The sequence below is a fragment of the Haemaphysalis longicornis genome, unplaced genomic scaffold (assembly GCF_048455015.1).
Source record: "Haemaphysalis longicornis isolate Haplotype H1 unplaced genomic scaffold, Haemaphysalis longicornis Haplotype H1 scaffold_4, whole genome shotgun sequence".
Lineage (NCBI taxonomy): Eukaryota > Metazoa > Arthropoda > Arachnida > Ixodida > Ixodidae > Haemaphysalis > Haemaphysalis longicornis.
The window spans coordinates 5,882,688-5,906,900 of NW_027526361.1; the positions used below are offsets into that span (position 1 = coordinate 5,882,688).

At 49.4% G+C, this 24,213-nt stretch overlaps 1 protein-coding gene across 7 annotated transcripts in view; it reads left to right on the forward strand.

Annotated features, from left to right (window-relative positions):
• Lasp (LIM and SH3 domain protein Lasp) overlaps positions 1–24,213 on the forward strand; it is a 51,629-nt gene that overhangs the window by 20,191 nt on the left and 7,225 nt on the right. For 2 of the 7 annotated variants that reach the window (XM_077705761.1, XM_077705763.1), the window contains 3 exons: positions 6,294–6,332; positions 7,448–7,606; positions 9,180–9,296. In XM_077705761.1, coding sequence (XP_077561887.1) covers positions 6,294–6,332; positions 7,448–7,606; positions 9,180–9,296 — 315 coding nt within the window. Of the gene's footprint in view, positions 1–6,293; positions 6,333–7,444; positions 7,607–9,179; positions 9,297–24,213 lie in introns of all 7 variants that reach the window. The other 5 variants (XM_077705760.1, XM_077705762.1, XM_077705765.1 and 2 more) reach the window with 3 other exon arrangements.

Consider the following 24,213-nt stretch of genomic DNA (forward strand, 5'->3'; position numbering starts at 1 on the left):
AAAGACTTAAGCGAGGCACACAGGACGAGCGCTCGTCCTGTGTGCTTCGCTTAAGTCATTGTTTCTGTCGCGCTGTATTATTAAGGTATCCTAGGCTGCAGAGCAGTCGGTTCCTGTGATGTCATTACAGACCACGAAAACACACAATTTAGCGGGAAAATCAAAATTTTAACTTAAATTCATTAATTTCTCAGTGAATAAAGCATCGTTTGTATCTGGAAAAGCACTGGGGGCACTATAAAACACGAAAGCTTTCGAGTAAAACGAACTTGTATTTTGTCTTCATGGCTCCTTTAAAGGAGCCATGAAGAGAAAACACAAGTTTGGTTCATTCAAAAGATTGCCTCGTTAGAATCATACTGACACCACTTTTAACGTAAACTTCGCTGAAATAAGCTAGATATCTAGGAAAAAAGGGAATGGCCATGCGACCCACCAGCTCATTTTCCGCAACAGAACCTATGATGTCATTCGAGCCAGCTCTGCGATTGGCGGAGGCCGGCACAAGCGGACGCAAATTCGGTAGAGCTTAGAAGCTAGCCGAACGAGCGATTTGCGCTTAAATTTAGGGCACATCCTTTACAAAGCAATAAGAATAATGGGACAAACAGTGGAAGTTATGAAAGCACATGTAAGCATAGAAGTACTGATGTGTACTGCTGTTCGTACTGCGCACACCATGCTTGGTTTAGCTGCACAGCACTACGGGGCTTGGGGTTGTCTCAGACGACACTGGCCGATTGACGCAAGCAACGGTGTCTTACGTGACCATATTTGTCGAGCGAGCACTGTTTCAGGGAACGATTATTTTTTCCCAGAATAAAAACAAGCCAGGTTTAAATACAGTCAAAAACAAACCAAAGGCTTGCCACGGTATGGTGGCGCCATCTAGGTTCGGGTAACGTAAAGAAACGCGGGAACACCAGCACCGCTGTACAGGGTGGAGACACCCTTTGGACGGTCACGTGCCGTCGCAGTTGGGCCATTGTGCTCAACGCGTTGTTCTTTTCGTTTCCCACGAGACCTAGCAACGCGAAACAGATAATATGATTCAAACTTCGCCAGTACACCGCGTTGCGGCGATAATTTTAGCGCGGTTTTGACACAGTGACTTGCTTCGGCGGCGAGCGAGCGACCCAAAATGGCGGCGCCAGCGTTTTCGTGTCTCTACCCTGTACGGCGGATGCGTGATTGTAGGTACTCTAGGCTGCAGAGCGGTCGGTTCCTGTGATGTCATTGCAGACCCCGAAAACAAACGATTTGGCGGGAAAAATCAAAATTTTAACCTAAATTGATTAATTTCTCAGTGAATAAAGCACCGTTTGTATCCGGACAAGCGCTGGGGGCACTATAAAACACGAAATCTTTCGAATAAAACAAACTTGCATTTTCTCTTCATGGCTCCTTTAATGGACATCTGCTAGCACGCGCAGACCAGGAGAGTGGTCGGTGACCGTGTGCTGATTGCCAGCGGGATCGCCGGAGGTATCCTCTGGTCGTGTGCCTGCTCGCCAGCAGGCTTGCCAGCGTGTTGTTTGTTAAGCGGGCAGGCGCTATTTCTGACACCGTAGGTAAATCACGTCTGACGCGATATTTCCAAAGCATTCATTGATTGAAAATCAGAGTGCAAAAGGCATTTGAGTAATATGTTTTATCAAAGGGACTTCTGATGGCATTGTAGCGCGAGGAGCAGACGATACTTATGACGTGATTTATCGACGGCGCTCTCGCAGACGGTCAGCTTGTGCGCTCGAAAGCTGTTGGGCGGCTGAATGTGGGAACGTTAGATGCCAGACTGTGGGGTAGGGGCTATAAATGGACCTTATTACCCGACTAGCAGGCTAGAACAGGAGAACCAAAGCCGCAATGCCCACCGTGGTGTCGCGGGGACACCACTGAGGGTTCGTTTGACTTGCCGGGAGGTGCCAAGGACGCTCTCGGAGGCAGGTGATGTCTACCAACCAGGCTTTATTGCTTGGTCATAATAATATGGAGCATATACTGGACAGGCTGTCCCGAGCTTCGGCGGAGGATGGAGTCCCCACGAGCTCTTCAAGCCGTCCGTGGCCGCTGACTCGGTCCGTCTCCTGAGGGTAGACTTGCCCCATCTCGGGGTTGAGGAACACCAGCTCCTTTGTCTGACCCGCGCTGTTCCAGTCCTCCGTAGAAAAGCCCCAAGTGGAGCAATCTCGCTTTCCGATGCCACCTCGGTTTGGGAGAGAAGGGTCTCCAGAGGGGCAGGAGGGTGCCGGCGAGGAAGCTGGCCACTAGGGGGATGGTGCTGCATGTGCCGTGATTGCGGATGGAAAAGCTTTGCTGTCGAGGCAGCAACTGTGTGTCAGCGACGCCGTGCAGTTAGCTTTAACTCTTTCGTTACGGCGGAAAAATGGCCGATTTTGAGTGCTTCCACAAAAATATTTTTTTCTCTTGAGCTAGTGGACACATTTAGCATTGCTATGCATGTAATTGTAGCTTATAGATTGCTCTTACAAACACATACCAGCAGTTTTGTGAAAGGTACAATTACTTACAGTTTATTAGTCAAATAATCAGAAAAAAATGCACAAAAAAGGATACATGCAACGTATATAGGCGATTGTAATGAGCCCAAAATTATTTTAAGAATTTTAAAATATGCAAATTGTTCCTACATTTCTTGGCTATGATTCAATATATATATCAACGCTGTACACCGAGTTTTTTATTTTTGTGGGCCCGTCAACCTAGCGGAACTGACAGCTGTGCCACTCCTCAAAGCCACTCGAGCGTAAGTCGGTCATGCATCCAAGCACACTTTTTTGTGTTCTGACACAAAATCCTTTTCACTTTAGTGGTAAAAAACCAGAAAAAAAATCTAGCGCTCTTGAGAAGTGTCGCACATCGCTCCGTAGCAGTAATCTGACACGATTACCAGGCTATCATGAAGGTGATAACGCGATATGACGCGGCGCATTTGGTAAAATACCCCTACCGTACGTTGTCCAGACCCTTTACATCAATGTGTAAAGCCACAGTCGTCAGCTAGAAAGCCTGTTTTGTTTATAAATACAGCCCAAATACAGCGAATGCCGTTTTCACACAACTCGCCACTACCGCGGGTTCAAATTTCACTCTTGGCGCGGTCTCTGCTTGCGAAATATCAACAAGACATAATAAAATCGAAAAATGAGTAGTCAATAAATACGCCAGACAGCGTTAGTTGTCCACCAGGTGCCGTTTTTAGCTTTCGCGGGACGTTTGAAATCATCGGACACCGGCGTCCGATGGCCTATGGCGCCGTACTGAAAGAGTTAATGGTGCTGTGCGGCCGGCATGGGGACCCACGTGGTCCCCACATCCCCCCTTCCTCAAGACGTCGCTAGATCTTTGTGAAATGGCCAAAAAGGTCAAATACAACACACACCCTACTGGGCTAAACAGGTCCCTAGTCCAAGAAGTCCGCATGATGTTTCACACTTGATGCAGCCTTTCAACGACGCGCACACCCACACCATGGAGACGCAGTCCACAAACCTTACACGACACCGGGGTCAATGAAGGGACGAGGGGCCACCTGGTGTTCCCGCCAAGGCACAAGGGGCAGGACCGGGTCGCGGGGCAGCAGCACACCAAGCGCTGGAGCAACAGGCATGTTCTGGGTTGACCGGGACAACGCCACCAGAGTTGGCGAAAGCATGTGTGCAGTCCAGGTTGCAGAGCGTCGGCCTGGGTTGCACAGGCAGGGTGATGGGCCTGCAGGGTGGCACTGGGGTGAGAGAGCTGTGAGCGGCGGGGCATCTCAGGGAAGCGCCCCTGGTGAGGCGCCGGAGTTTTCCAGCCTGTGGCTCAGGGTGGCCCCTCTGGGGTCGCCCGCAGGTCCAGTGGTGCTGTGGCCGCATGGCAATCTCGCTTGCAACAGGAGGGGGCGTGTGGTGCGGCTGCAGGTGCTGATGAAAGCTGCACTGGGGCCGAGCCAAGGGAGTGTGCTGAAAGGGGGAAGCAACAAAGGACGAAACCCCCAACTGCTCCTGAGTGGAGAGAACAAAGATAGGGGTGCTCAAAACAGGCTGGTGTCTGAAAGGGGGACAGACGAGGCTGGGATGAGGCCGCTCACCCCTCGCCCAGCGATGCGCAAGCCAAAAGTGCCACCCTTTGTGCCACCAACCAGGCAGTGGAAGAGCACAAGACTCCCAAGCCTTTGAAACTTAGTGAGGGTGCGTAGTGCAACAGAGGTTTGGGGTCCCACTAAATCCACTGAATCTCCTTCGAGTCAATCGGTCATTACTTGAGCGTGGATAATTTCATCCGCCACTTGGTACGAGCTCGACTAGTTGGTTGGCAGGGCAGCGGAGATGACTTTTGTAACGTCTCTCAGATGTGAACGCGCCTCAGGACAAGGATACACCTCGTAGCTTGCCTCCCTGCACGGCCGGTCGAAGTGTGTCATTTGTCCATGTGCGCTTTTTCTGGTCACAGGGGGCGAAAGCGCACGTCACTCGTTGCCGGACCGCAGTTGCTCCTCCGTGTACTCAGCGGGAGCCCGTGAGGTGGTGTTTTTGTTGCCGGGGCAAAAAAGAAACGCTTCATTGGGTCAGGCAGCTTGCTCCCATTGTTGAGAAACGCGGGCGTGTACGCTGTTGAGCGGCTAGCATGAGTGCGGAGGAGGAAAAGAGTCGTCTCGCAAAGAGAAGCGTCGCCATCCCTGGATAGTGGGGCGAGGTGTCGCGCTGTCGTTGCCCAGGGCTAATGCCAACGGTGGGACGCGTTGACCGTGGGGGAACTCCGCAGGTGAGCCAGGATATACTTGCCCCCCTCTGCGCTTTCCGTATGCTTTCTCAAAGGGAAAAGCTCTGCGTACTGGCGCACGCGGCATGAGCGAGAATAGGGGAGATCGTCTCACTACATGCCTGGCCAGCTAGGTGCCCAGCTGACCACAAGTCGTGGATGTAGCACTAAGGGCCTTCCTTAGTCTGCGGAGGGTCGCCACCCGCCCCTGTGTGGGGCTCTGCTGTGCGGCCAGCATGAGGACCCACGCGGTCCCCACGAGCTCACAGCACACAGCACGAATGGATCAAACAAGACCGCTCTCCTGGTCTGCGTGTGTTTAAGCTGTGCGTATAAGGTATTTCGCACATAATGGATCAAGGAACACGTCATTTTCACCATACTATGCCCAGCAAGTTCTGCAAAGCTGCCCCTAATTTCGCACAAAACACTCCTGAACAACCTTCTGACAGCTGGATTTATTTGGTTGGCGACGGTATTAAATTTGTTGGCCCTTGGATTAAATTTGTCAGCACCTGGAATAAATTAGATGGCACTTGGATTAAATTGGCTGGTGTCTGGATTAAAATGTATGTCAATTGGATGGGACAACCTGTAGTACTGTTTCTTTGGTATGCACTCTTGTGTGCTATGCTTCAGCTATGCAAGTGCTTGCCTTTGTTTTTGATTTCAGGGCCTGACAGAAGCCAGAACATTAACCCATTGAACGCACGTAGCAGACAATGTTATTTTCTTTGGTAGTGTTGTAGAAATTAAGAGCCAAATTGTTGTTCAAATTCGGTAGGGAAGGGTGTTCAGTTTAGTTGCAGTGGTACTGGTAGACTCGAGCATTCTTTCGAGCTCTCTCATTACGAAGTTCATTTAATGTGCAGAAGAGAGAGGCCTTTTCAGTTCAAGCAAGCACGTGTTTTCCTGAAAATGCTAGAGGGACGAGTGTGGTGCCTTTCGAATGGCCTGGGAGCTGTGAAGTGTGCTCGTCCCAAGCTTTTTCAGTCGGGTGGTGGCCAAAGTGGGCCTTGCCACAGCGATGCGTCCAGCAACTGCACCTAGCCCTTTTCCTTGCTAATATTTGTCTGGTTGCACAGCGTAAGACCACAGCTCATGGAGGGCTCACAGGTCCGCTGCTACTATCAAAACACGAGGAGCGGTTGGAAGCTAAGAGCAAAACAAACTAGTGAGCAGTCTGCTTGCTGGGTTTCCAAAAAAAAAATCCTATGTTTACACTACCCAGTGCAAAGCTGTTGTGCTGTGCATGCTCGCAACCATGGTAGCTGTTTCCCAGTGGCCAAGTAAGGAGTTGTCTGAATGGGGGCACAACAGTCTAATGAGCCAACTTGTACAACTACCTGGCTTTTCTACGGTCGACCAATACAGAATGTCGCCGTTGTATAGCTCGTGCTCATTGTGAAGAACTTGCTATCATGCTGCATCTGGCATTGTCGTTACCGTAATCAGTTGAGATGCCTGTGTGTGCTTTTTTGCACTTGGTCTCGTCCCCCGTGACACTGACCATGGGATACCATTTGCAGGTGCAGACCAGGAGATTGCCTATGACAGTGCTCAATTTCGTAAGTATTGTGAACGCATTGCATTTTTCGGCAATCCTTGATTGTAAATTTTGCAAGAGTGGAGGTGTGAGATTTTTGGCTGACCAGCCTTGACACGATTAGTGAGCATGCCTGTGGACCTTTTCAACTGTGCGTGGGGAGGCACTGCTCATGCTGTGGCTGCATCTCTCACTTCCTGCCTCCTCGGTGCCACTGCATGTGGTTCCTGCTTCTGTGCACTGGGAGCCAGACCTTTTGGGAGATTTTTGCAGCCCCAGGACAGCCATGATGATTGCTGGCTTCCCTAATGGGGTGTGCTGGTTCCTTAAGGCATGCTTTGTTTTCTAATTTGGCATAGCGTTAACTGTAGAAACTTCATTTTGACCAATGCCTTTGTTGTTGTGCCCCTGTGCCAAAAAAAAAGCCAGCGTTTAGGTGCAATATACTTTGCTCTGGTGAAAAGGCAAGTGAGTGATGATGACAGCCATTGGTGCAGTTGTTATAATATCACTCCATTGTGGCCTCCCAAATTGCCAAAAATCGCGGAAGTTTTTTTCTAGCCAACTTGCGTGTCATTGGTAGGCGCAGAAGTTGCTGCTGTATGTATACTGCTGTTAGACTTTGAGAATTCATTGCCAGCGGCACTGGCAGTCGTGCTACGTCTTTGAAGCAGGCAGTTTTGAAGCAGCTTGGGGCATTTTCCTTCCAGCTATTAATTTGTGGCCAAATAAATCACCAATCAAGAGTTGATGTAAAACGCAGAGGGTTGGTACTTGCCCAGCCCAAGAATGGGTAGACCTCAATTATTGTTGATTTCAACGGGGTGGCAAGTTTGGTGCACTATGCAAGTCGCTGTAGTCCTCTGAGTGTACCAAAGCACTGAGTTGGCAGTGGTGTTCAATGCACCTTTCCCTAGGTGGTTTAGAGCAACACATTTTCGTCTGTCATGTCGTGTGTGGTAAACCAGCTGTGCCGAGCATCCTCCTCCCTGCCCCGTGTTAGTGGGTAGCACCCTTGCCTTGCTGCTCCACATGGGCGCATGTCCCGCCTTCTGGGTGCAGTGGTGCTGTCGTCTCCCCTCGTCCCAACAACCATGCACGTGTGTGTGCACCCTTGTTTTCCCTCCCCCTCAGCAGCGGCACCCCCTCCTCCTCCTCCACCCCCTAACGAGGACCGGCCTGGCCGAACACATGCCAGCCGGATGGGGACCGAGTACGATATCCCGGCCAATAACAACTCCCCTTACTCCTCCAAGCTGCAGTCCACCGTGATCTACACATCCGAGGAAGGACCAGGTAGTAGCCACCGGCCCGCCTCTCCCCTGCATGCCCGCACCCTGTGTCGCATTCCTTCCTTGTGATGTGCGGCTCGCATCCTGGGTTGCCCAAAGTTAGCTAGTGCTTGCAGTACGCCTTTTATGCTATGTCTATTGAAACACAGAAGGAGAGGATGGCAGAGTGGGCTGCTGTGCCACAGTCCATGATGTTCACAACAGCACCAGATAGACAAGGACAAAAGAATACACAACAGCGTAGTGCTGGCGTCACCGTAACTGCATGTTTTTTCTTCTCTCGCCCTTGACTCTCCTGCGCTGTTGTGAACATCGTGGGTTCACACCAGCTGGCCCAACTTGCCATTCTTAAGCTGCAGTCGTTTTGTTGGTATCGAGCTCCTGTTTCCACTCATGGTGCAGAAAGGTGCAAACGCTTCAAAAAAGGCTCTGCACACCAGTAGACAATTCATTGCCAAGTTTTACATTGGCACGTATGAGCTTGGCAATAATTATTTGGCACTGCTTTGCCAAGTCGCCCTGGAACCACAAAAATACCACCATGAGCTCCATGCCACGCCCCAATAGCAGCTATATCGCCAGGTCTCTCGCCTCTCCTTCCATCACTGACATCTTGCACTGAGGCACACGCCAAGTCTCATCATTCCAGCAGAAGGGAAAAGCATGTTAATATTGTGGGCTGCATGTTGTTTCTTTTTTCAGCCTTTTACATAGAACATGATAAGCCTGCGTCTTCACCTTCCTGAGCCTCACATTCTTGTGGAAAGCGTGCAACTGAGGGTTGCCGACCGGTCTCACTACTTCTGAGCAGAAGAACTATGCAGATTGGGGTGACACAATCACTCGAGTGGCATGCCCACAGGACACACTGGAAAATTAAGTGCACAAGTGTCAAGCAGAGCACGCTTCACCTGGCATCAGCTCATCAAAATTGTGAAGCTGTGTGCAATAGAAAGGTGGCCTGACATTGAGCATCAAGGGGATCCTTTGAAAGGCTGGGAGTCACTTTAATCTGAACCTTTTCTTTTCTCTCTCTTGCTGGTCAGTTTAGAACGTTCCTAGAATTTGATTTAGGGGAAATATTGAGTTTGCTCTCAGGCTGTGTGGAACTTTCACAAATTCCTGACAACAAAGTTCCTTATTCGGTTATAATTTTAAATTGTCTTTTAAAAACAATAATCGCAGTTTTTGCAGCCGAAGACCACTTTTGAGCTCACTCACGAGCCACGCCAAGTACCGAGGAGACGCTTCTTTGCTGTAAATTACAGCACGCTCGTCGAAGCACGGCCCATCTAAACACTAGTGCCACATTTTCCTTTAGAATATATTAGTCTGCAGCTATGATTCAGTGGCTGATGAGCTGAACCCAGTTTTGTACCAAGGCTGATAATTAATGCTTAATTTGCCTAGTCCATGCCTACGTAGTTGGTGAAAATGGGAACCCGCCAGCAATTTGGGCTAGAAACTATCTTAACGAGCGGTGTGTTGAGCCCAGCGCGTTGTCTGTGCCATGGTGGCTGGCCTGGCCGAGCTGTTATCCAGCTTGGTGCTTACACGCACCCTGTCCTGTGTTTCAGTGCAAACCCAACCAGTGCGCAAGGTTGGATCGATTGCGGACTACGATCCTCTCAATGACAACTATGGGTCGTCAGCCGTTGGTTACAACCCCCCACAGGCGCAGGCCTACTACAGGGGTGAGTAGTGCCCCCTGCCCCCTGATGGTGACTTTAAGGGGACACTAAAGGGTGGAAACAAGTTGGCCTGGGTCGATGGATTACGGTGTCGAGAATCTAAATTCACCATTCTCGCAACTAGAAGTTGTTTAACCCTTCGAGGGTCACATTTTTTTGCCAAATGGGACCCCCCAGGGTTGATTTTTTTTTACTGCTGATTTAAATTCTTCTGACGAATCTATTTCGAGAAAAAATTGTTGCAATTTCTTTAGGGTGATCATCAAGTGACAAAAAAAATCTTGTGTTGTTAACATGCACACGGTTTATTCATGAGTAACACAAGAAAAATTCTTAAAAGGGTCGTGGACGCAAGAAGTGGGAGGCGCCCGGAGGACAAAACTGAAACTAGCCACTGCGCGCCCACGCGTGACTGGATGCGCAAGGGATAGTCGGCGCCTTGCTGCAGTAAAGCATAAAGAAAAGAAGAGCCATTGGGGCAACAAAGGAATTTCACGTATTTCTGCAGTGTGGCAGCACATGCCAAGCGAGAGAAATGGTCGACAAAGGCGCGCTTTTTGAACATACAAGCAATGACGTACATGCACCTCATTTGCAAAGGACGTATACGTACAGTTAATAAGGCAGAAAACGTGAGAAACTGAAAAACGGGACGACACCCTGTCCGCATTTGGCTACTACGGTTTGTGACGTCACAAAAGTGGTGAATGACGAGAGCTCATTGGAGAAAGCATTCACAAATGTTTTCCTCAAATAAACAGTTCCTAGGTGGCTGTGTATGTGAAATAAATGTAAATCAAAGCCTTCCATGAGCTCAGTGTATCTAGAAAACACAGATTATAGCTTTTTTACGCTGCGAGTCATCATGCTTTCAGTTTCGTTTTCGAAAAGCATTGGTGTGCAATAGTGAAGTCAATAACCAACGACGGTGAGCGCCCGAGCTTCTGCAAGCCGCATACCTGGCAGGAAGCAGCTAAGGTGGCTTCATTCGAATCGGCAAAAGGAACAAGATGCACTGCAGGTGGCCAAGTGAGCAGCCCGAGCTTCCTATCTCCCGTTCTCCCAGCGCAGGGGAGGGGTACGAGGAGGAGTAACACTTTATTTAAAATGTTGCTATCGTCAAAGCGCGGCTGGTTCGGACATAATCGCCCGTGAAATGAACTTGCTGCGAGTGGTTAGCTGACCAACCTGCCCGATGCCTCAAGCCGCCGTTGATAATCCGTAAAGCATGCGTTGCTCTGCCCTTGTTATGTTTAGCCAGGGGAAGGCGAGCAACGTCTGCCGACGACACAGCTGCTGTAAAGAGTGTTTGTTTCACGCCACGTGAGAGAAGATAATATGAGATGGCTGTGATCACTGGGCGAGGTGAAGCAGAGGTGCCAGCTGATAGCCCGGAACGCCCGCTTGATATTCGAAACGGCGCTTGTTGCTTCGAGAGGCTTCGCTGGCTGCTGGATGGGGTCTGGCAATCCAGAGTAGGCGGGCACACCGGTCGCTCGAGCATTTAAGGGGACCCTGCAACACTCTTTGAGCAGTGCAAGTAAACCTGCGCGACGTTTAGATTACACTGCCAGGAATACCTGAGCCAAATATTACACGTGCATGTGAAGCGGTGAGCGTGCAAATCGATGTGAAAGACGCGGAAAAACCAACCGCTCTCTCTTCAGTTGTCCTCATTATGCAACCCCTGGCATGGCCTAAGGGACGTCACATAGGCCATGGCTGCCCGATCGGCTGTCACTGGTCAACTTCGCGGCTAGATTCTCCCATTTCCGTCGTCGTCATCGCTGTGTACGAACCTCTTCTATGCCTGAACCTCTAGGCACAGTTTTGCCGTTTCTTTTGTGTTTTGAGTGCGCGCGGAGTTTGAGTGATGACCTCAATACTTCCCTTTCAACGGGACCACTCGACTACAAACGTTTATTGCTTCAAAAACGCCCTACCAGCCCGAGCGCGCACTTGCGAGCAGGCACCCATGCATGCTTTTTTTGTGGCACCAGACCGGAAACGGCCCCTCCGCGTTGCGGAGAAAAGGAGAAAACTACCCGGCATGTGATATATCGAAGGCCACCGAAGAGAACGCCGCGAGCCGTCCCCCTCTCCGGGAGAGAGCGCGCAGCTTTCGTCGCGTTGTTCGCGGTCGAGTTGAGAGGGAACGATTATGCGCGATTTCTCATCGCGTGTAGTTTCGTTAATTGTGAACGGATTTTCATAATTCTTGCGGGAGGAGATTTCTGGAACAATAGACTTTATCCCAAAATACATTACTAGTAGTCGATGGCAAGTGTTGCAGGTTCTCTTTAAAACAGGGTGTCTACCAACCTGGAAAACCTGGAATTGTCAGGGAATCCGGGCACATCTGGAATAGTCAGGCAATTGTCAGGAAATTCTTCAAAAACGTGGCTCGGTCATGGAAACTGAGATGGTTGATTACTTCTATCTCCCAGCTCACTGCCAACAGCTGGCACATCCCTACGTGTGAGCTAGACGATGCTACAAATTCTCTGGATGCTATAAAGGACCTGTTGGCCGTAGTGCTAACATCAGGGGCGGTATGCTCGTGTTGTGGCCCTTTTGTGTCCCTTTCAAAAGTGTCCCTTTTGAGCGAGCCCTGATTGGCTAAAAGCAAACAACCGGATGTGACGTAACGCAAGCGCGGCCGACCTGCTGCGTTTGACCGCGGCTTCTTTGAACAGGCGATTTGAATTTCAAACGGACGGTTTTTGGAACCAGTCATGAATGCGCCGATTATCGCCTTGTTGTTGGTTCGCCGGCGGAACAAGCGGTCGGGAAGCAATGCAGACGCGTTCGATATGCCTCAAGAAGCATTCCGCCAGCATTTCCACCTCTCAAAGAGGACCGTGCGGTGGCTGCGACGAGCTCCGGGATGAACTTGGTCGGCGGACGCACGGGCTCAGCGTCGAGGAGCAAGTGTTATGCGCCCTTCGTTTCTTTGGTACTGGTGGATTTCAGTCAGTGGTCGGTAACGAAGAAACGATATCGCTGTCACAGCCCTCCGTGGGCCTGTGCATAAATAAGCGACTGTCTGCAATCTAGCTAACTGTCAGCAGGTGGAGTGGAATAAACGATCGTATGCGAGCTTGATAGCTGTTGAGCAGACAACCAAAATTACACAAGCACCTGGCATGACATCTATAACCTTTTATTGGTACTTTACGCATACACATATCAGCTTAACGTTCGTAGACTTCACGCGCAACAGGTACGTAATTAAAGGAGTACTGAGTCTACTGACACGAAATTTCTCGCTTTCAGTTTTTATGCTGTAAAGAATACATATTAGCCCAGTAATTACGAAAATCTAACCGAAAGCCGTCAGCCGCCAACACAGAATTAATTATGGCACGTTTATTGCAACCAGTTTCAAATTTGGTCGCCACGCGGGAAAATGGCTGTTCGAAGGCCAGCCTGCAAGCGGGCCAGCCTTACGTCACGGTTTCACCCGTGACGTCAGGGATGTTCGCCGCATCGTCTGCTACGATTGCACATGGTCCGCACTCGCCCGCGGAGTCGACATGTCGTCTGAATCGTCAGACTCGGATGAGTCGCTGCCACCCGACAGACAGAACAACTTTATTTGGCCAGGCGATTAGGCCGGCGATGTATTCGCCGTCGTCCGTTTTTTAATATCACTGCGGTTCGAACCGGCGCAGACCGTGATAGCAACAGCTTGTCACCACTCTTCTAATCAATCTGATCACGAAAAAGAAGTTCTACATGCGAGAAAGTAGATGTTAGTGTGTTGAAAAATTGTGCTAGGAGTTGTTATCAGCGCTGAATTTAAAAGCGGCGTTCAGATATTTGCCGTGATGGTAAGCCTACGCTGACCGGCAGCGGAGGTTCGGTGCTCCGACCCAGCACTGCCGGCACCGCGGTGCGGCGAGCGGCCGAAAGATGGCGCCACCTGCGTGCTAGAATCAAAACAGGCCACGACAGATGTCTTGGTCACCGATCGCTGAAACGGAAATTATCGCCAAAATAAAGCTCAGTATGCGAAAAAGGGGATGATAGTGTGGGGAAAAGTTGTGTAAGGGATGGTCATTCGCAGTTGTACAGATACCGGCGATCAAATATTCGCCATGATACTAAGCCTGAAGTTCCCAACACCCAAGCTGACGCGAGCAACGCCGAGCCCGCTGGCTTGGGCGACAGTTCTTGCGGCCGCCGCCACGCACGAACTCAGTCCACGTTTAGTGCTGCATGTCGTCGCGTGGAAAATAATGCATCTTGGCGTCGTCGTTGATTTGCTCGGACAGGCTTCCACGAGCAGTACTTCGCATTCTGCGAGCTTGCCATAGCACAACTTGGTCCAGCGCGGTGACGTGCACCGCCGCGGTGACGCGGTGCGCGTCGACATCGTGCACCGCGCGGTGCCGGCACCGCGCAGTTTTCAGCACCAGTGCAAGGGAACACCATGCGCCGGCCACGAACTGAAGAGCAAAGACGTCGAACACGCAAAGTGCGCAAAGTTTACAAGCATTGCTCACACAGCTACACCTGTACGTCTCCTGCCCAAACGAATACCACTGACAACAGGTCGCGGGTTCGATTCCCGGCCGCGGCGGCCGCTTTTCTGATGGAGGCGAAAAGCAAAAACGCCCGTGCGTACGAGATTTCGGCGCACGTTAAAGATCCCCAGGTGGTCAAAATTAATCCGGAGCCCTCCACTACGGTGCGCCTCATCGCCTGCGTTGCGTCGGCGCGTTAAACCCTACAATCAATCAAACCACTGACAACAGCAGCGCGGGATATCGTTTCTGGCTCTGAAAATGACTATATGACGTCACCCTGCCCGCAGGGGCGCCTTGCATTTCAAGGTGACGGTAGTGGCGACACCGCGGACCCCGAGCCCATGTGGGTTGGACCCACCCACGCCCTCGGCTGTGCGTGGCTTTGCCGTGTTCGGGGAAAAGGGCATCCTGGTGGTTGAGCCAAAGCCAGGGTTGTTTTGGACCTTCATGGCCCCCTGGCAGAGGCAACACACCACTTCGGCCCCCGCTTCCCGTAGACGGTGCCCCCAGTCTGACCCGACCTGGGGGGAATCAGCCAGTCGCCTTTTCCTGTCCTCTTCTTCATCCTTTTGCTTTCCTATCGTCTTTCCTAACCCTGTCCTGTCATCTCCTTCCTTCTTTGCTTCCATGCTTCTCCAGGTGGCGAGGGTTAACCCTGTGCAAAGACATCACTCTTGATTTCAAGCATAGGGTTATAGTGGCAAGGTACGGTTAGCGTGTGCTTTTCATGAAGAAGCCACGTTCCCTTGTTGGGCTCGGTGGTGGGCGACCGGCCTTGCCACCGAACACATACTTGCTGTATGGCATCTTCAAATCCCTTTTCCATGAATCGCTCTCTTAAAAGGGGGCGCACCGAGGCAACCACCTTTGAATTTTTTCTTTCAAAGAGGCAAGAGTGTTTTCCACGCTTCCACGTGATGCACTCGGAAAATGAGAACACAACAATGAGAAAGATGTCACCATTTCTTGTGTCCAAATGTCTGTCGAACCTCATTGGGGCTGGCTACAAGGCACAAAAAATGTCCAATGGCGACCTGCTGATTGAAGTTAAAGATAAGACTCAATGTGACAAGCTCCTCAAAGTTGACAAAATTGGTGACACCGCTGTTACTGTCAGTCCTCACCGCTCCATGAACACCGTGCGTGGTGTTATAAGTGAAGCAGACCTCCTAGACCTTACTGAAAATGAACTCCTTGAAGGCTTCCATGAGCAAAATGTCATCAAAGTTCAGCGGATAGTCATCCGCCGCGACAACAAAGAAATCCCCACCAAGCACATTGTTCTCACCTTTGGCACAACGGTTCTCCCGGAGACCGTAGAAGCTGGCTACGTGAAAATCCGAGTCAGACCTTACATCCCCAACCCGCGCCGGTGCTATACATGTCAGAAATTCGGGCACGGATCACAGAGTTGCAGGGGTAAGCAGACATGTGCAAAATGCAGCAAAACCGACCATGTGTCGGAAAGCTGCACTGCCCCACCACACTGTGTCAACTGCAGCGGTGACCATGCTGCATACTCACGCTCATGCCAGCAATGGAAAAAAGAAAAAGAAATCATTGCGTTGAAAGTAAAAGAAAACATCTCTTACCCCGAAGCACGCAGGCGTCTTGCTATCACGCATAAGATAGCATACGCCGACGTGGCGCGTCAGGGGGCGGCGCCACGTGCGGCAACTGTCCAATCAGGGACCTCGTTGAGAGGGCCTGAGGAGACATCTTCAGCCCCCCAGGTGCAAACAGCGACACCTGCTGCACCTCAAGGAAATGGTGGCCCGAAAACGGCCAATGTGTCAGCTGCAGCCTCGCGGTCTGCACAGCTGACTAACACCACTGAGATGGTTGTAACCTCACAGGAGAACCGGAGGCCAGCCAAGGCCTCAGGTCTCAAACCGTCAACAAAGAAGCCTTCTTTGGAGGCTATGGACACAAGTGAGCCATCCTCTGCGTCAATCACGCCGAAGGATCGCCACAAACCTCTGGAACGTACGAACTCCCAGGAACTGATCAAAAAAGCAGAGCTCCCTAAGGTGTCTCCTACTGGAAAAGGCTCTGGCAGCTAACAAGCTGAGCCTGTCTTTAGTAACAAACTTCTCAATACTAGTAATGGCTTTTTGTACTGTACTGCAGTGGAACTGCAGGGGGCTTCTGAAAAACTTGGATGATGTTAAAGAGCTGCTCTGGGAGCATGCACCTCTGGCAGTGTGTCTCCAAGAAACCCACTTAAGCAGCAAACACACAGACTTTTTACCCCAGTACATCACATACAGAAAGGACAGGCAAAACACCAGCCAACCATCGGGTGGTGTGGCTATTATCCTTCAAAGGTCAACCACAGCTAAGGAAGTTAAACTCAGGACTGAACTAGAGGCTGTAGCTGTGAGAGTTATATGGTTGCAGCGACTAATAACAATTTGCTCCATTTACATTCCCCCAGACAAGCGACTACAGAAATCTGAATTTGAAAATCTAATGGACCAGCTCCCAGAGCCGTACATAATAGCAGGAGACTACAATGCCCATCATCCTCTCTGGGGCTGTGAAAACTACGATTCAAGAGGGCGAGTGATAGAAAAATTACTAGTCTCCACTGGAGCTTGCATATTGAACAAAAAGAAGCCCACATACTTCAGTCCCACACACAAAACATCCTCATCAGTTGACTTAGCTCTCTGCACTGCTACTCTCTTCCCACTACTGGACTGGCACGTCCTGGATGACCCTTATGGAAGCGACCACTTTCCAATCGTGCTGAAAGAAAAGGTAGTGTCGACACATGGGCAGAACAGTGTACCACGATGGAGGATGGGGTCTGCTGACTGGAAAAAGTTTCGGCAGCTAACCTGTCTTCCACGTGACTATCTAGATTCACTGGACATCGACAGCGCACTTTCCTTTATCGAAAAGCACATAATTGAAGCCGCTAGTGAATGTATCCCACAAAGTTCTGGTAACCCAAAAAGAAAGCCGATTCCTTGGTGGAATGAGGACTGCCAAAGTGCTAGGAAAAAACAAAATGCAGCATGGCGCCTCTTCCGTGACTCTCCCACGACTGAAAACTACATAAACTTCAAACGCATCAAATCCCAATCGAGAAGAGTGAGACGGATAGCAAAAAGTGAGAGTTGGGAGAAGTACATAGAGGGTATTAACTCTTACACCGACCAAAATAAACTATGGAATAGGATACGCAAGTTGCAAGGGCAGCAGACTTGCCCCCGCCCTCTAGTTGATAATGCTGGTGGCACTCTGGAAGATCAGGCGGATGCACTGGGAGCATACTTTGAGTCGGTTTCAAGTGCAGCGCACTACTCAGCGAAGTTTCTTAAATTGAAACGTAGGGAAGAAAAACTGCAACTTCATCGTAAATCACCTCCAAGTGAGGCATATAATGCTGAGTTCTCTATTGCTGAGTTCGAAGCTTGCCTAAACACTCTTGGTAAAGCAGCACCTGGACCTGACAATATTCACTATGAAATGATCAAGAACTTGCACCCAGAAACTCAACTTGCATTACTATCACTTTTTAATAGGATCTGGAACAATGGATATATCCCTCCGAGGCTGAAAGAGGCCATTGTTGTTCCAGTATTGAAGGAAGGGAAGGACCCAGCAGTTGCATCTAGCTACAGACCTATAGCTCTGACTAGCTGTTTGTGCAAAGTATTTGAAAAAATGATCAACCGAAGATTAATGCATTTTCTAGAAGCAAACAGGCTCCTGGATCCATTCCAGTGTGGCTTTCGAGAACAAAGATCCACGCTTGACCAACTTGTGCGCTTGGAGTCCCAAATAAGATATGCGTTCGCGCATAAACAGTACTTTCTGTCTGTATTCTTTGACCTTGAAAAGGCCTATGATACTACTTGGCGGTTTGGTATATTGAGAGATCTATGTGCCCTTGGGATACAAGGAAATATGCTAAAAACAATTGAAAGCTACCTCTCTGATAGGACATTTCGTGTAAGGATAGGCAGTACTCTGTCTAAACCATTCACACAAGAGACAGGGGTGCCACAGGGAGGTGTGCTGAGCTGCACACTTTTCATTGTAAAAATGAATTCCCTACGCACTGTACTTCCGCCAACCATGTTTTACTCAGTGTATGTTGACGATGTGCAGATCGGCTTCAAGTCCTGCAATCTCTCCTTTTGTGAACGCCAAATTCAGCTGTCAGTGAATAAGCTGTCCAAATGGGCAGATGAGAATGGCTTCAAATTTAACCCCTCAAAAAGTGCCTGTGTACTGTTCTCGAAAAAAAGGGGCATTGCCCCTGCACCAGAAATCTACTTAAATGGACAGCCGCTTCCTGTTAAAACAGAACATAAGTTTCTCGGATTGATTTTCGACTCGAGACTCTCGTTCACCCCCCACCTGAAGCATCTGAAACTGAAGTGTTTGAAGGCAATGAATGTGCTTAAGATACTAGCACACATGAAGTGGGGCACTGACAAGAAGTGTCTACTACACTTGTACAAAAGTCTTGTTTTGTCCCGCCTAGATTATGGATGTGTAGTTTATGGGTCAGCCTCTAGCACTGCACTGAAAATGCTTGATCCTATCCACAATCTGGGCATCAGGTTGGCCACAGGGGCCTTCCGCACTAGTCCAGTACTGAGCCTCTATGCTGAATCAGGCTGTTGGTCTCTGGAGTACCAGCGAACTTTTATTGGTATTATTTATGCCCTGAAGGTTACGTCACAGCCCGAGCACCCGTGTGACTCCCTGATTAGAGATAACTCAAGAATGCTGCTCTTTTCAAATCGACCTTCCTTAGCTCAACCGTTTCCACTGCTGATCAATTCCATCTCTACAAAACTATCGATCTCGTTTGATGACACCCTCAAAATGACTCCAGATGAATGCGTGGCACCCTGGGATACAAGCATCATATCATGCGACACCTCATTTAGACAAGTAGACAGGAAAGGCTCACTATTGGAAGTCAAACAGCACTTCGCATACCTCCAAGACAAGTACAAGGCTGCTCAGTTTTTCACTGATGCATCGAAAACCAAATCGGCTGTGGCCTGTGCAGTTGTTGGACAGCATCTTTCAATAGCAAAAACAATGCATAAAAACACAACCATATTTACAGCAGAAGCACACGGAGTATATCTGGCTGTGGACCACATTATCACAAGCAAAACACAAAAGTCTGTTATCTTCACAGACTCACTCAGCGTTGTCACAGCCCTGTCCACAGGAAAGGGAACGAAGAATCCCACATTTACTGCCCTTCTTAAAGCTCTGTACAAAGCACACCAGCTAAATTTAGAAATTATAGTGTGCTGGGTTCCTGGCCATTGTGGCATAGCTGGCAACGAGGAAGCCGACCAGGCTGCTGCCAGAGCAGCTGAAAGAACCAGTATTGACATCACGCAAGTACCTTACCTCGATATGAAACCAGCAGTAAAACACATACTCCTTCAGCTCTGGCAGAAAGAATGGGACGGAGAAGTCAACAACAAGCTTCACTTGGTACAACCTATAATCGGCCGATCAGCTGCCAGGGAAAAAAACAGGGCCTCTGAGGTCTGGCGATGCAGACTACGAATAGGGCACACACATGGCACGCATTCCTACCTCCTGACTGGTGACCAGCCTCCAAACTGTGCCAGATGTGGTGAGGGTCTTTCAGTCCTCCATGTTTTGGTTGAGTGCTCGGCCATGGAACCAGAAAGGAGACGCTATTTCCCGGAAATGTACCGTAAGAATATGCCACGGCACATTGCAATGTTTTTATCAGACTGTCCTGTGTTCGAGTTCAGCAGAGTTTTGGAATACCTTGATGCTATCAGTTTTTTAAAGCAGGTTTGTTTTAGAAAGTAGCATTCTCATCCACCTTGTTCATCCGTAGGGTTCTATTTACCATGGCCCTATACACCGTTAGCTCATTCCATGCCTCATCACGCTCCTCACTCATCTTTTGGATCCGGCCCTTTACACCGAAGTAATTTTATGCACTATTTGCACTCATTTCATTAGCACATTTTTACCTCATCATAGAAATGGCGCTCTTGGCCTTAGATGCCCTTGCGCCAAAAAACCCCACCAAAGAAGATATGACGTCACCCTGAACCGGCCAGACACGCAGGCCGATGTTTCGTCACGCCGAAAGCGATTTCGCTAGTGCTGCCGATTTGTGGAAGCTCGTGGCCGGGACAATCAAAATCGATTTTAGATGTGATTCCGGCCTCGGATCGCTGCAAAAATTTCTGTGAGGCATCTGTACAAACTACTGAAGCCAATTTTATAATTTTTTAGGCGTCAAAATTTGGTGTCAGTACTCCTTTAAGAAACGAAAATCCCCCCCACCCCCTACACATTTTTCACTCGTAGAACACGCAAATGTCAATGACGTAGCGCACCATTGCAGGTTCCTGGAAAAGCTCGCGTCAGCGTGCCGAAAGTGCGTTGATGCCAAAATACGTAATGGGAGGGTTATCTTGATGCACGGGCATTGTAACCGACCTCAAAACGGAGTCCAACCATGAAAAACTGAGTCGCCGCAGCATTGTTTACACCTCACTGTCACAAAGAAACAGCTGACTGCAGCTGCCATCTTTGGACGTTCCTTTCCTTGCGGTGAAAACTTTCAACGTCGTAACAAACAAAAATTTCTTCGCATTTAGTTTTTGAAAATACGTTCAAATACAGTTAAACCTCGTTATAACGAAATTGAAGGGGCGCCGCGATTTGCTCGTTATAGCCAATATTTCGTTATAGCCATAGCCGACATTTACTGCAAATATTTGCATTGTAGTTACCTAAAACAAAAAGCGGGCGAAATAGCATCTTGCCGCACGGCGGTAGTCAGCAAAATAAACACATTCCGGAGGTAAAAAGGAAAAGTCACGAACCTACTTTATTGCAGTTCAAAACTCGTATTTCAAACAGACTTGGCTCGAAGAAGTCCGTAATTGGACGTTGATGCACCTTCCTGATGCGAGCGATGGCTCGCTCAGCTGCGGCCGCTATGTTCACGCCATCTTCGCCGCCCTCGTGCGCGCCGAAGGAGCGGCGCAGCACGTCCACCGCATCTAGTGCCTCCGACGCCGTCCTTAGTGCTTCCTTTCACGCCACGTGCAACAGCGCTGACGATGGACTCTCGGTTGCTCACGATGGTGGACAGCGTACTCGTCCACACGTCAAAGTCTCTTGCCACCTTACCACGGAGTGCACCTTACCTTCCTTCGCGCCCGATGCGACGGCTTTTATCATAGACGTCTTCTGTTCAAGCGTGATAGCCTTTAGCTTTCGCTTCCCGCCTGTCGCACTCGCGTTGTTGGAATCACGCGAGCAGTACGATAAAAGATAAGGCTGAAGACTGCGAAAACCCACGCACACGCAACTACCACAGAACAGGGAGGATTTTAGAGAAGCAAAGGTCTAGCTTTGCCTGTAGTGCCAGAAAAAGCGTAGTGGCGGCGTCGTGAACTACCCAGTACGCCCGCTTGATGGCGCTGTAAACACGGCTTTGTAAACATGGCGGATGCTTTTTGCACAGGCCGCTTGAGCTCCTTAATAACATGGCTGCCCTCGCACGGCGGCCGCCGGTTCGTTGCTCCACGGCCGGACTCGACTCTCCTCCTCCCGCGCGCGAAAGGGGCGTCGAGTCCGGCCGTGGCTGCTCCTGCTGGCTCCTGGCTGGCACGCTGGTCGCGTGTTTACTTGCGCCGCGCTAGTGAAGTGATGTTACGCCAGGTGACCAGATGGCCTCGACTGGCACAGACCACAGTGAGCAGCAAGTGAGAACAAATCGTTTATTGACATCCGCAAGTTTACAGAGGCCAGGACATCATTTCATTTCGATCGCTGCAATTGTACGTCGCTTTCGTGACAACATTTTTTTTTGCCATAACAACTCGTTCACTTGCGCTAAGATTTCGAACGAAGGGCACAAATGAAGTATTGACGGCGACAACGGTTTCCTTTGCACCGTCTTTCTAGCGGAGTGCATAACACTCACCTTCTGTTTGAAGAATCGAATATTCTGGCCTCGACAGCTGCCTTCCGATGCGGAATTTCCCACATTTGTCATTCCACAAGCACTCAATTCTCGTGTTTTGCCAGTCCTCTCAACAACTGATGGACGCAAAAGCACATAACAGCAATAACAGTCACGAAACCGGTGCTCCGCGCACATTGAAACGGTCGGCCGTTGCAGCGGTTTCAATTTGAATTGGCGGCTTTGTGGTTGCGAATTCAGAAACAAGGTGGTGCACCAGTCGGCTGTTCGTAAAAAGTTGCGTACATTTTTGCTCAACAGATGTTTGATGCGGAACTTGTTAATAGTATTTTTAAATAACACATTGTAAGCGAACTGTGTGGGCTCTTTGAGTCACGGAATGAATGTTTTGTATTCTATACCAAAAGTAACATTTTGCCTGCGCCGTCTGGTGGGCTTGATGGTCGAAAACAGCGCTTTAGGTTGGTCAAGGTTGGTCACGTGGGGCGTCGATTTTTACGCCGCCTATAGGGAAGACAGGGAACGTCCAAGCTTGCGAGCCCTGCAACTACGCAGCGACGTCGGCGATACGAACAGAGGAGGAGGGGGCAGGGGTGGGAGAGGAAGGCGACGCATTGGCGCATTGGGGCTCTTCTCGGACTCACCGCGGATAGTCCGCGGGTAGTCCGAGGATTCCCCGAAGCCACCCGAAGCCATAGGGATGCATGTGAAAATCGAACGTCGGACTGCTTCTCGGGGAGCCCGCGGTGAGTCCAAGACTGTAAATCGAAGGGCCCCATTGTCTGCATGCCGTGCGCAGCGAGAGGAGGGTGGGAATGGCTTCGCGGGCGCAGCGTCCGCATGGCGCGCCATCCAGCTTCGCGCGCGTGGCGGGAGTTTTGAACTGCTAATACAGTTGCCGCGTCGCGCACTGTCTCAAATCCGCGTTGCGCACTGTTTAAAAATTAGCTCAAAATTTGATTTCTCAACGAAATTTGTTCGTTATATCCCGTAACGGGCAAATTTTACCTCGTTAAAACGAGGTTTTAAATACATTGGTTTCTATGGGGACTTTCAAGGGGAATTACGATTTGCTCGTTATATCCATTATTTCGTTATAGCCCGTCTCGTTATAACGAGGTTTAACTGTAAACACATAAAAGGTAGTCTTATATGGTTTTAGTTCTTAAAAATGCGTTTGCAAGAGCAGTTACGGTATTTGAATCAAAGGCCCACGGCTTAACCGGAAGTACGTCACGATGAAATGAAAGGGACACAAGAGGGACGTTTTTAAAAAGGAGAGTTACGAGAATACCGCCCCAGATGGAAGAATGAATTCAGGAAGTCAGGACATGGAGGTGCTAGCCAAGATTCGGAGCAGCCATCATAGGATGGTTAGGTGCATAAGAAGACTGAATATCAAAGGAGAAAGAGGGGACACTGGCGGAGCGTGGGAAACCCACAATGGGGTCGGGTGGAGCCAGGATGCAGGAGCTGAAATAACCCTTCAGAACAAAGACAGTGTTGACACGCTAAATAACAACCTAACAACGGCAGTAGCTGTGGGAGGAGCAGCATGCAGGAAACAAACTGAAAACTAACACCGAAAACAAAGGAACTTATTGCCAAACGTACGAACATGAAATTGTGAGTATGGTGGATCAGATTGAATTAGCAGGGCTGTCAAAATTAACAGATGTAAAACAAACCACTCTTATGCGTGCAACATGGTAGTGATCGAGGAAGCACTGGAAATGGGGGGAAGCTTAAGAGCAACTAAGAGGAAGCCTGCTATCACAAAAGTCAGTGTACGCACTGTAGTACGAGCACGGTAGCATTACGCTCAACATGGACAAGATAATAAAGGTAGCGGAACGATTCTACACCAGGCTATATTCATGTGACGTTACACCAGGGGAAACAACTAAGAGTACAGGCTTAGCTGACAAAGTACCACTAATAACCACAGTCGAAGTTGAAAAGGCTCTCAAGAGCACGAAAAGAGGAAAAGCTGCAGGTGACAACGACATAACCATTTGCCTTTTAAAGGAGGGAGAATATGTAGTTGTGGAAAAGCTTGCTAAACTAATCTCAGAATGCTTAAGGACTCTAAACTGCCCATAGCCTGGAAAAACGCCAACAAAAAGGGGGACACCAAAGACCTTGAGAATTTCCGACCAAGCAGCCTGTCAGTTGTATACAAGCTGTTTACCAAAGTAATAGTTAACTGCATAAGTGACAGCCTAGATTTCCAACAACCCAGGGATCAGGCTGGGTTTAGAAAAGGATACCCTACAATGAATCGCATCATGTCATCAATCAAGTAATAGAAAAGTCCGCAGAGTATAATAAACCTGTTGACATGACATTTATATTCTAGGAAAAAGCGTTTGATTCAATAGACACCACAACAGTTTTGGAAGCATTGAAGAACCAA